This window comes from Canis lupus, chromosome 35 (assembly GCF_048164855.1).
Source record: "Canis lupus baileyi chromosome 35, mCanLup2.hap1, whole genome shotgun sequence".
In the NCBI taxonomy this organism is placed as follows: domain Eukaryota; kingdom Metazoa; phylum Chordata; class Mammalia; order Carnivora; family Canidae; genus Canis; species Canis lupus.
In genome coordinates, this window is record NC_132872.1 from 26,705,561 (window position 1) to 26,718,063 (window position 12,503).

At 37.4% G+C, this 12,503-nt stretch overlaps 1 protein-coding gene across 13 annotated transcripts in view; it reads right to left on the reverse strand.

Annotated features, from left to right (window-relative positions):
- Positions 1–12,503, reverse strand: part of EPHA6 (EPH receptor A6) — an 872,277-nt gene that overhangs the window by 5,795 nt on the left and 853,979 nt on the right. For 10 of the 13 annotated variants that reach the window (XM_072812315.1, XM_072812309.1, XM_072812308.1 and 7 more), the window contains 2 exons: positions 10,779–10,850; positions 1,102–1,251 (listed from right to left, as the gene is read on the reverse strand). In XM_072812315.1, the coding sequence (XP_072668416.1) occupies positions 1,102–1,251; positions 10,779–10,850 (222 nt within the window). The remainder of the gene's footprint in view (positions 1–1,101; positions 1,252–10,778; positions 10,851–12,503) is intronic. The other 3 variants (XR_012024450.1, XM_072812310.1, XM_072812316.1) reach the window with 1 other exon arrangement.

Genomic DNA, 12,503 nt, shown 5'->3' on the forward strand with positions numbered 1-12,503 from the left:
CTTTGTGAACTTAACAAAAATTGTATAGTTGGTAAAATGAGAGTTTAAACAGAGATATCAGTGAACATCAAGACTTTGTTACATTTTTCTTCTCCCCGGTGCCAGATAATATATCCAGTCTACCTCAAATTTAAGGATACAAAGAAAAATTTCAAATTCAGGTACCAACACAATGTTCAGACATTTCATAGACCTAAAGGGCATGCAGTTTTTAAAAAGATTTATTTACTTATTTGAGAGAGAGGAAGAAAGAGAACGGAGTGGCAAAGGGAGAGAATCTTAAGCAGACTCCTTGCTGAGCATGGAGTCCAATGTGGGCCTTGATCTTACAACCCCGAGATTATGACCCGAGCTGAAACCAAGAGCTGGATGCTTAACCAACTGAGCCACCCAGGCGCCTCAGGTATACAATTTAGATAATGATACAAATTTTCAACAGTGTCAGCAAAAATAATATATGGGGTGGATGGTATAATAGGGGCTTCATCTGAGCCCTGTGGTCATTCAACAATCTGGAAAAAATGCTGTTGTATTATGTTGAACTAAATAAAATTGCCATTACTATTTCAAAATAATGGCGATTTCATAGTTGGTTCAACCAACTAGTTTTAGTATCTACCTTTTAAGCATATGTTGAACATTTTACTGTACCCAGGCAAAGAATAATTTTTGAGACAACAGAAAAATGTCCAGCTTTTTTAATATAGAGGAGGACCTCTGAATTTACGTGATGGTAATGTATTACTACAATTACTACATTTGATGAAAGTAACAGAATTGATTATACAAGATTAGTATATGTGAGTCACTATGCTGATGTAAAGTCTCGGATGTGAATGAGAGTAATATGCATCTCAGAAAGCATTTACATATTTTTAAAATGGCTATTGGAATAAAACATACTCTTCCAAAGGGAAATAGTTAAAAGTGTAATGTCTAATTTCCACTAGAATGGTAATTAACAATGGTGAGGAAAGATGTGGAAATGCCAGGCTAGCATTAGGAAATGTGGTTGCATCACAGTGTTCCTGATACAGTATTTGGATTTGTAACTTCCTGAGTGGATTGTCTAAACATGGTAATAAACCTAGTACCACTTACTCAATGCTCATTCTTGAAATCAGGTCGAACGTCGTAAACCCCGCAGCCATGAAGTTATTCTTATATTGCCCCATCTTGATAGAATCCAGCCAGTCACCAACTGTGACAAACAAAGGATATTCAGGAACTTCACCAGGGGACTCTGGCATTCTACAAGAAAAAAAAAAAATCCATGGAGATTTTTAAAGTCACATTAAGCAAAAAATAATTTTTTTTTTTTACCTCTTTTCAGTCCTCTTACCTCTGATATTTTCACAGTCCATTAAAACAAATCTCTAATTTTCCATCATATTCACATCAGCCACTTTTATCTGGTCAGTTTCACTTGTCAGTTTGTCTTTTTCTGCTTTTTGCCATTAACCGGGTTTTGTACTAGATGTATCTTTTGAGAAAAACGCACATCTTGCTAACTGCTATTTACTTTTTTCCTCTTGCATAAAATTGTGCTTTCAAATCTAGGTAAAGTCCAGTCCTCATAAAGGACAGTAAGTAGTCATGGGTTTTTCACTCTTACACTTTCTAATCTGCCACTGATTCCTTGCCTTTTTGCCTTTTTTTTTTTTAAATGTTTGCTCTGATAATCCCTTTTCTTTTTCACAGTGAATTCACTGATCAAGCTTCCATTGATTTATTCTCAAACATTCAACAAGGATTTATTATTTATTAAAAAGCAATTTCTGCTGTTATAGAGTTCAGTTGCATGAGTAAGACTTACATACATCCAAGCCTAGGGTAGGAGAGCCCAAAGCATGGATGTTAATATGGCATAAAACAAAGTAAAATCAACGCAAGTTTGGGTTAACGAGAAAAAGGAATCCAGCATTGATGGATCTTAAAGTAAGTGATACAGACATCTGTATATTTGTTCCTAATATCTAAGGCAAAGGGCATTGCAGTTGGGGATATTTTTGTAGTTTTTTGTTTTGTTTCATTTTGTTTTTTGAGAGGATAATGAGGGTGGGGGTCAGGAGAGGGGCAGAAGGAGAGACAGAATCCTAAACAGGCTCCACGCCCAGCAGAGCTTGATCTCACAACCCTGAGGTCATGACATAAGCCAAAGTCAAGGAGTTGGACGCTCAACCAACTGAGGCACCTAGGAGCCCCATATTTTTATAGTTTTATAATAAAAATAATATAAAGGCATTACTCTGGAAAGGCTAGCAGATGTGTGTGTGTATACATACATAAATACGTATTTTTGTATGTGTATATATGTTCATACATATACATATTTATACAGGATAGTTTCATGTAAATTAAAGACAGAATAAACATGGAAATAACCTTAGAAATTATAGTAAAATTAACTAAAATTTGTGTATTCAACTGATTCTGGCAATAAACTATATTCTATTTCTCCTTCTAGAAATACATGAAAATAGTTAAAAATATTTTATATGGTTTTACAAAATACCCAGCAGTAAAAGTGCTTTTATAGGCATGTTATTAGCCCTCTAGGGTAATAAATATATCATTTAAAAATTACTAGGTTGAGAGTTTATATTAAATAGTGGAGCAGGAACCTATTTTTTTTTTAAGTTTGGTATTTGAGTCAAATCTATTTTCTAAGTAATGAAAAATATTCCCATTAGAAGTGAATCACTGAATTATTTTTATTAGAATACTGAAGGTTAATCCAAATTTCACTTTGCTTTTAATTTTTTATAAAATTAAAGAATGAAAGAATCCAGAGACTTTACTAGATCCATAGTTTTAACATTCATATTTGAAATACTTCATCATAATAGTTTTTACCATTCATATTTGAACTATCCCAGCTTTAACTAGACACCAATAGTATATGAACACATATGATGAAACCACATGAAGTAAGAATTCCTCCACTGGGAAGTAGATGGAGTACACATGCTATGTAACTGGTATTGTTCTGTTAAAAATATATGAAAATAGGAGTTAGGTTTTAAGGTTAGTGCCTAAGGTAAAAACATAAAACATAAAAATCTCTAATAATCAAAGTTACCCATAAAAGTCCTTTAAGTAACCCTGAAATCACCAGGCCTTGGGTATTTAGGAACACGCAAGTCAGAGACATTCTGCATGGCCATACAAGTTGTACACTGTACAACTCTTGCAGATTCTAAAAGGGGGCCCTTGGGATTTTTCAGGACAGAGTCCCCTCCAGAGGCCTCAAGTTCATGTCTTTGGTTTTTCTTTGATTGCTACATTGGCTTCCCTTTTTCTAAACTGGGGTCTGGCTGAAGATGAGGATGAAGGTGAAGAGACAATGTAGAAAACACAGGGGGTTTTGCTTTTTTTTTTAAATTTATTTTTTATTTTTATTTATTTATTTTTCTATTTATGATAGTCACATAGAGAGAGAGGCGCAGAGACATAGGCAGAGGGAGAAGCAGGCTCCATGCACTGGGAGCCCGACGTGGGATGCGATCCCGGGTCTCCAGGATCGCACCCTGGGCCAAAGGCAGGCGCCAAACCGCTGCGCCACCCAGGGATCCCCGGGGGGTTTTGCTTTTAATATATAATTTGAATTTGCATAAATTATATGCATTTATCTTGTGACCACATTGTGGTCCACACTGAGTCTGGTACTCCTGAACAATGACTCCTATCCTTTTTACTAGTACTCAATCCTGTTACTATATTTCCAATTTGGGAGGCTGTTAAAAGCTACATGCTCTTCTTTTGTACAACAAATTGCAATGCTATTTTGATTGTGGCCTAATTCATTCAAATTCATATCAGAATGATGCATGATTTGACCCTAAACAAAGATTAGTTATATCCAAAGGTTGAAAACATTTTATAGCATCTACCACTAAATCCTTTATTATTGCTATATTTGTTGTTTCCTAGAGGCATTCATATCGATAGGAATTGTAAAATAAGCAAAAATTCATTTAAAATACGAAATAATAAAGGTTATCTACTGCAAAGAGTTAAAAAGGATTTTTAACTATAGTGTTTCTCCAAGTCTTCACTATTCTAACGTACAATGTGAACATATAAGAGGATTAACAATAGCTTCTGCATTATTTTCCTAAATGATCTGACCAGTTTCTATAAAACACAGTTTAAGAAATACTGCTGTGGTAAGTTCACTAAGTTTAAATATCAAAATGACCAGGGCACCCTTACTGCTTATTAACATAAAACCACACATGCTCAAAAACTGAATGTTCTATTTTAAAGCAATGTGGCTCCCACATCTTTTAATTACTTCTCAGGGAAGTTTGTTGAGACTGGACGGAATTAAAAGAATGTATTTAAGTGACTTCCCTTCATACTCCAATGCCATTCTTGATGCACAGAGAGTGTCAGATGACATCCACTTCTCTCTCCTGAGATAACTCTGGAATAACTCTTGAGCTTTCACAATTTCATATAATCGGTGAGTAGAAATGTAATTCGCTAATTTTATGTCCTTAGTATAGAAAGGTCATGAAAAGACATTCTGTATACCAAATGACTTAACCAGCCTATTTCTCTGTTGAAAAGCATTCACTGTTTGCTCCCAGAACGTTTCAATACCGTAATTCCCTTTCTCTCCACACGTCTTTAGTAACCTAGTTACTCTTTGGCCTTTCTACGATGGCATTGGCAGTTGATTTAGTAAGGTCAGGGCCCCCTCATTGTTCATAGCCACCATGCAATAACTTTTCTTTCACCTTATCTTATAACGAAGTTGAAAAATGCTGCTATTTTCTGGCTTTGAGGGCTGGGTTCCATCACCCTCACATGAATTCTCTGGAATATTACCTAATAAACAATAAATGCCCTTTCTTATCAACCATGTACAATGATAAATTCAGTCCGCTATTTGCTGAGCACATAGAAATTTCTGCTATTTGGTGATTAGTGGGAGCTGCCCACCTGAGAAATGTCTTTACAGCAAAATCAGCAGCTCACACTGAAAAAAGTATATATTGTAGAACAGAAGGTCAAAGGTCTATCACTTTTCTCAGAAAACTGAGGAATGGGTAAAGTTAGGAAATTCTAAATGTATAAATGATGGTCCATTTAGATTAGAGAGAGGACTGGAGTGTAGGTAGAATAGGTAATGACACAGCTTAAGGTTCAATAAATATATACTTGTAATACATCTAAATATGTAAAAATGAGTAGCACTGATAGAGCCAATAATTTTTTACTCTAATGAGCCCTTTGAGTTCATAATAGTAGTAGCCTTTAAAACAAAAAGATTGATTTACTTACTTTAGAGAAAGAGAGCATGACTGCAGGGGAGGGGCAGAAAGAGAGAGAAAAAAAATCTCCAGCAGACTTTCCATGGAGCACGGAGCCCCACGTGGGTCTTGATCTCAGGACCCAGAGATCAAGACCTGAGCTGAAACTGAGTTGGTGCCCTAGGTGCCTCAGTACTAGTATTAGATAATCAATAGGTATCAAAACTGCCAGCAAAAAGCAAGAAGGTTTTTAATCCTTAAAAGTTTTCCATGTTTTATATTTATCATGCAAATAAAATGGTAATAGATTTATTAAGAATGATTCAAGAAAGGTTATACTTTGAGAAACACTATTACAAAATAGATCTTATTTTAATATGAAGCCATCACATGCTTAGCGGCTTTTCTCTTGTTACTATTTTTTTTTAAGATTTTATTTATTAATTAATGAGAGACAGAGAGAGAGAGGCAGAGACACAGGCAGAAGGAGAAGCAGGCTCCCTGCGGGGAGCCCGATACGGGACTCGATCCCAGGATCCCGGGATCACGACCTGAGCCAAAGGCAGATGCTAAACCACTGAGCCGCCAGGCATCCCTCTCTTGTTCCTATTCTAACAAAACTTTTTCCCCCTAGCTCTTACATTTATATATGGTTAGCAGAACTGTACAGATTAGGTCCATTCTGTTTGATATTGCCTTTATTTCAGTTATTTATTAATCTTTGCATGTTTCAGTAGTATTCATAACTATTAATCAAATGAGTGTATAATATTCTACATGTTGATGCTTTATAATTTAATTCCCTTAAGTTAGGCTCCTAGGTGGCTAGCAACATTTTTTTTATTATTATTACAGATGACTATGAAGTTTTACAGCATGTTATCTTTTTGCTTCAGTTGAATGACTTCCTTTGGGAACAATCCATAAGAGAGAGGAATTTTTTTTTTTTTTTAAAGAGTAAGTTAAAATTCCCTGATGGCAGGGACCATATCTCACATATCTTTCTATCTTTCTATTTTCTGTTGGCCTTAGCACAATGCTGAAAGTATTACAGGAATTTATTAAATATGTGATGATTTAGATTTGAATATTCTCTGTGGAAAAGTTTGGTCCATGACATAATGGTGACTCATGACCATCTATTTTCATTTAGTTCCCTCAAATCGAAGAGTTAAGGGCCTCTTGTTGGTGTTTGCTGATCTCTGCCTTTGTAGGTTTCAGAGTGGAGAGAGAGGCAGCCATAGGTGGGGGTGAGGTGGCCCAGGGCAAAGGGACTCAGAACCACATCAGCAGTATCCAACTTAATGTCACTGCTTTCACACGTGCTTATGATCTCAAAACTCAGGTATTACACTTCACTCTATATAGTTAATCCATAAAATAATCTTCTCATATACAAACTACCTAAACTTTGAAGGAAGAATTTAATCAGATAATAAAGAATACATTGCCTTCTCTGCAAATAGGCTGAATAGCAAACTTGAACACAAAATAGTAAACGAATTTTGATATACTTAAAAAAATTTTAAGTATAATTTTACTCAAAATGTTATAAAATCTCAAACGCATAGAACCATGCCATATATTTTGTGACTATTTCATACTTGTGGGCAATATCTCATGGTTCCAAACAATCTGCTTCTCCAAAGTGTTAAACTGGAAGAATGCCTTTTATTTTCATTAAGCCTTCAAGTTTTTTTTTTAATTGATACGATGATTTAATTCTCATAATGATGATAACTAGCAGAAAGTAGGAAGGGATGAAAATTTTAAAATTGTAGCTGTGTTTGAACGTTAGGAGGGATAGACGTGGAGTAGGAATAATACTGCTTAAAAATCTCCTATAATTCTGAGTACCCAGCACATTGTCCCTATAGCTAGAGTGATAGATCACTGAACCTCATGGAAAGGCAATTTTTGTGAGAAAATAATATAGGAACAGAAATGGATTTCTTATCACATGCTAACTACAATTCATTGGCAGTAGTTGTCAAAATATGGTCTTAAAAAGGAGGCTATAGCAGCATCTGGGCTCAGTGGGAAAGAGTGTTGTGATGATTAGTAATGTCTGCCATAACGAGGAAAAGAAGGAAAGCATATATTTGCCAAGACTGGAAAAATTCAATCTACAAAATGCCTGAGGAGGTAATTCTCGAACTGCGTTGCTGCCATATTTTCCTCATTTCTCTATTTTGTTGTAGTTACTACTTTCTTTTTTTTCAAGTAACGTTCTTCAAGTGGCTGAATATTATAGGAGGATGTTGAGGGGATATATTGATTATGTGTTTGCTACTTATTCCCATGAATGAGGACATATACTCTACATCCTTGTATTTGCTTAGTAGAACATAAAATAACAGGCTGTGCTCCACTACAAATTCTTTTTGGGATTTTAATATACCCCATATATGAAGTCTGATTAGTCCACAGAAAATCTATGTGGAAATATAAAAAAGTGTACTTTCCTGTAATCGTATTTCTGAAAACAGTACCGTATTGGGAAGAATCTTGCCATTTTGCATGATTGTATACTGTATGTTGGGAAGAACAAGGGCTTTGCAGTTGGTGGAGCTTGTTAAATGCCCAGTCCACTAATTACCTGCTTTACTCTTTGAGTCTCTCTTTCCTTACCTGAGGGATAGGGTTAGCTAATAATAGTGGATTAAATGACCTTATATATAAAACTGCCTAGTACAATAACTGACACATAATAGGCCTTCAACAAATGGCAGTAATAGTTGTTATTGATGATCTATATTGGAATTTTGATCAGTATTAGTGTTGGTCTTTTTTTTTTTTTTTTTTTTTAGTGTTGGTCTTAACATCAGTATTATCATTAGCTTGTGCCAACAGTTCATGTGAATTAAATTCAGACTTTATAACAGGTGGAAGTTTCACACTTCCCGATTCATGTTTAACATTCTGTCTTCCTTCCACAAAGCTTTGCTAATCAATCAATTACAACACTGGTTTTGGCTAGCCATTCACTTCTCATGGAAAATATCATCAAAAGTTCTAGTTATAGAAATTAAGACAAGTTATCTATGACTTGGTATATAGAGATAAACAACCAGGCAAGTGCTGATTATGTATAGCCTAGACATCTTTGAGCAAGATCTTTTCAAAATGAATGGAAAAATTCACATCCAATTGTTGAAAGTTATTGCCCTCAGAAGGCAGCATTAGAGGTGCTGTATGCATTGGATAGAGGAAGTGGTACCATTTACTCTTATATTTTACTTGTGGATCTCTAAAGCAGAGGCTCTTAATTATGATACTGGCTTGAACTTTCCCCAACATTCATGATTCACACATCACTGGTAGCCAAGTACTTGGAAGTTCAATAATAGATTTATGTGCACTAAGGAAAGTGGTGGTTCCAGTTCTTAAAAGCTAAAGTATTTTGAGATCCCTGACTGTGGCCCAGTGGGTAGTGAGAATATTCCTCAGTGTCTTGGCCTGAGCAGAACATGACTCTATCATGGACCGGTCCATCTAGTAGTCAACTGTTGCCCATCCCTGGATGCCACTGTTTTAGCTGATGTCATCAAAGAGCCCATAATCTGTAAAAAATTTTGTCAGTGCTGGGGATCTAGAGCAGGGACGGGAGAAAAATGTTATTTTCTCATTACATGGCAGCACTGTCCAAAAAGGCATTGGCCAGCTGACTTCAACCTTAGTGCTGTGGTGTATGGAGGAATCAGGGGTGAGAGTTGAAGAGGCTGGAGAATGAATGTGTGGTAGAATGTGGGTGAGGTGGGGAAGATTGGGCCGGGTGAAGGAACACTCATATTGTCATCAGTCTACTTTATGCTATTATTAAACCACTGGATCTCAGATGTAACCCTGGACTCCATAGGAGGATGCTCGACTTGGGGTGGAGAGTGGCCATAGCATTTATCATAAAGGTCAGGGGGAAGGGAGCAAGAGGTGTGTCAAAGGTCATGGCCAGGCACTGCTCCTGAGGCCATTCTCTACATAGCTTTGGCCTCCAACTGGGCCTTTTCTCCCAGGGGCTGTGCACCATGTGACAGCCACAGACACTTCTTTAAAAAGGAGGTTATACACTTCAACACTGTAGAATGAATAAAAGTGAGGCTAGTTTGAAATTCGCATTTACGAAAGGATGACTACATATACTAAAGAGGCACTTGTGCAAACTACTTTTTTGGATCAATTGGATTTAAAATTATACTCATGGCCATGTACATTTACACATCCGCATACTTTCTTGAGTAGGAGAGAAGGTAAGAGTGTTGGCAACTGTACAGAGCTCTGAATATTCCCATGGGACTGTGCCAGGCACAAGAATATAAGCATTATTTGGGACGACCACTCCAATGAAAGCTTTCTCTGACCAGTATCTTTTTCTATTGGGTGTCTCGTCTTTTGAGAGGAAAAACTGCAGACACAAGATTTATAAGATCTCTGATATGCTATTATAAAATTATTGAGCTGTGGGTTGCACAGCTTTCCTCATCACCCCCCACCCCAACCTTGGTTGCCTTAATTTCTTCACCTCTTACTATTCTGTCAAGAGGAAGGATAAAAGCTTCTCAGGTGAATTGTTGAGAAAAAAAGCAATTAGAGTGGAATAAAAACCATGGGGACCTAGTGGATGAGAGAGAGTTATGTCAGTATAGAAGTGTGAGAGAAGCCTGGCAGTCTGGGGATACTTGAGAGTCTAATAAGAGTACAGGTGAGTTTAATCAGAGTTGCTGTGGATTATACATTTATACCCTTTTACCTGTTTGAGAGATAAATAGGCAGAGAGATAGAAATTCTACTCTGTCATGTTTTCTTAATCCAACATCACACTAAGACAGATGACCGGGCTGTAGGATTCAGGGGAAGGACAGTGCCACAGTCTTATATGCATAAAACAAGCCACACGTTCTTCAGCTAACATCGCTATCCTTCATACCATGTCTCTTCCCCTTAAACAGTCTCAGTTCTCTGGGATCAGGGACAGGGTGGGTGGATGGCATTGGAGGCCAAAGGGGTGGACAAGGGTAACCTGCTCAGGCTGCTATGAAGATAAGAATGGTGATAATGGTTCAGGAATGGTACCTGTAAGAACTCTGTTTCCCTTTGTTTCTCCAAGAAAAGTGTATTAAAGGCAGAAAACACTAGCACAGAGATCTCTGTCAGAAACAAGGATAGCAAATCCATCATAGAAACTTTCCATTTGGTCTCCCAGATATTAGACTTTAGAGGGGAATCAAACTGCCAACTTTATACAAAGTACCCAACTCCTGCCCGTGTATGGGGGCACCATCACATTTGCCAATTGCTGACCTGTCCGCAGGATGACTGCACATCCCATGAAACCATAAACTTCTGGCCCTATGACACAAGCCCTCATGTTGACTTTACCTCTGGATCATTTTGACTTTTTGGCATTTTCTCATCTTAATGCATTCATTGGTATTTTCCAACTATGATAAACATTCATAATCTTGAAAAAGCAGGGAAGAAATTATTTTATCTGCTTTTCTTCAAAAAGAAGGCTCTTACCTGCCTGCTTCTACAGCCATAGAACAGTTAGAGAGCTCTGTTGATGGGCACTGGCTGTGGGGTCCGTTAACCCTATACCACAATGAGAGGCCCGGATTAAATGAGTTCATTTTATAGATAACCAAAGTTCTTTTCCATTAACGCATCACTCACTGCATTAGCTCATTCTCTTCAATGTCAACACGCGCCCATCTCTTCAATAAAACTTACGCAAAAAAACCCAAGAAACATTTTCTCTAACTACTTTGCTTTCCCTTCAGAGACAGGCTACTTAGTACTTTATATTGCTTTTCTCTCCGACCTCATATTTACTCCTGCTCCCCTGCAATCTGTCTTACACGATTTTATTCAAATGCTCTTGCTAAGGCTGCCCATAGATACCTGGCCACTAAGCTGCTAAAATCAGTGGACCCACTTCAACTTTTTATCGTGCTGGAGCTTTGTGAAGACTTGGACATTACACTCCTTGAAACTCTCCCCATTTTTTTGGTTTCTGTGATACTGCTCTTTCCATGCTTTCGTTATTACTGGTCCGGCTCTTCTTTCTCGGGCTCCTTTGGGTACTCTCCCTTTGGCTATTTCTTAAATCTTGGTGTTCAGGAGGTTACACTTTTTCCCTCTGTTAATTTGCTACCTCACAGTCTGCATGGGTCAACTCAACTATGCATGAATCTTCAGCTATAGTCTCTATATTGATGAGCTTCAAAACTTCTGCCCAGACCTTTTCATCTGAGGGTCAACCTACAAGTATAACTGCTTACTGGACACCTCCACCTCCATGGCCCACAGGCATCTTCAATTCAGCTTACTTGAAATGGTCTCATTTTGATTCCAAAACCATATCCTTCTTCTTCTCTCTCTTAGTGGTAACACTACCGGCCAAGGACAGTAAGAAAGCTCGTTTAAGAAGGTCACTTGACAGAATCCTTGACTCTTTTCTCTCCTCTTACCTCCTGCCCCCAAACTTATTCCCATTTCCTGAGTTCGGCCCTAATCTTCTGTAGCTTGCGTTTCTGTAAACACATAACCGTCTCTGTTTCCAGTCTTGTTTCTTGTTTCACACTCAGTCTAAATTGGCTCTAGAGTGATCTTTTAGGAATGTAAATGTGATCATGCCATTCGCTTGCTTAAAATCCCTCACTGAGTGCCCTTTTATGATAAAATCCTAAGTCATCCCTCCTCACTCCCGCCCTTTACTGCTTCCTCTGTTGGACTGCTTTAGGGAAGATGGGCTAGAGTAATAGTTTAATCTCTAGCTATTTCATGCTTGGCTTCACTTTACTGAGGCTGCCAATTAGTGATTTAGAGGTGAACTCTTATGTGCTCTGCAGTGAACTGAGGCCTGCTCAAGTCGTCCTTGAAGAGCCTTTGGCCTTATTATCACAAAAAACCTGCACTGACTTGAACCTGTAACCTAAAGCTGAACATCTGTATATCCTGTTGGCCGTCCCCTGACTTAGGAAAGTGAGCTTTGAAAATGCTTTGGTTATTTCTCATTCTGATTTGTCCTAAATAAAGACATATACTCTCAATTTGATAATATTTTAAATGTAATCTTTTCAGAAATGGGTAATAGTATTTTTTCTTTTACTCTCCCCTTCTTAGAATTGTTTTATAGAGGGAAGTGAGTAGGTCTTCTCAACTCTTAACTTTTATAAAATGGTATATGAGTGCCTTCATTTTCTTGTCTTGTCATCTATCTCTTTCTGGGTTTAGGAATGGAAA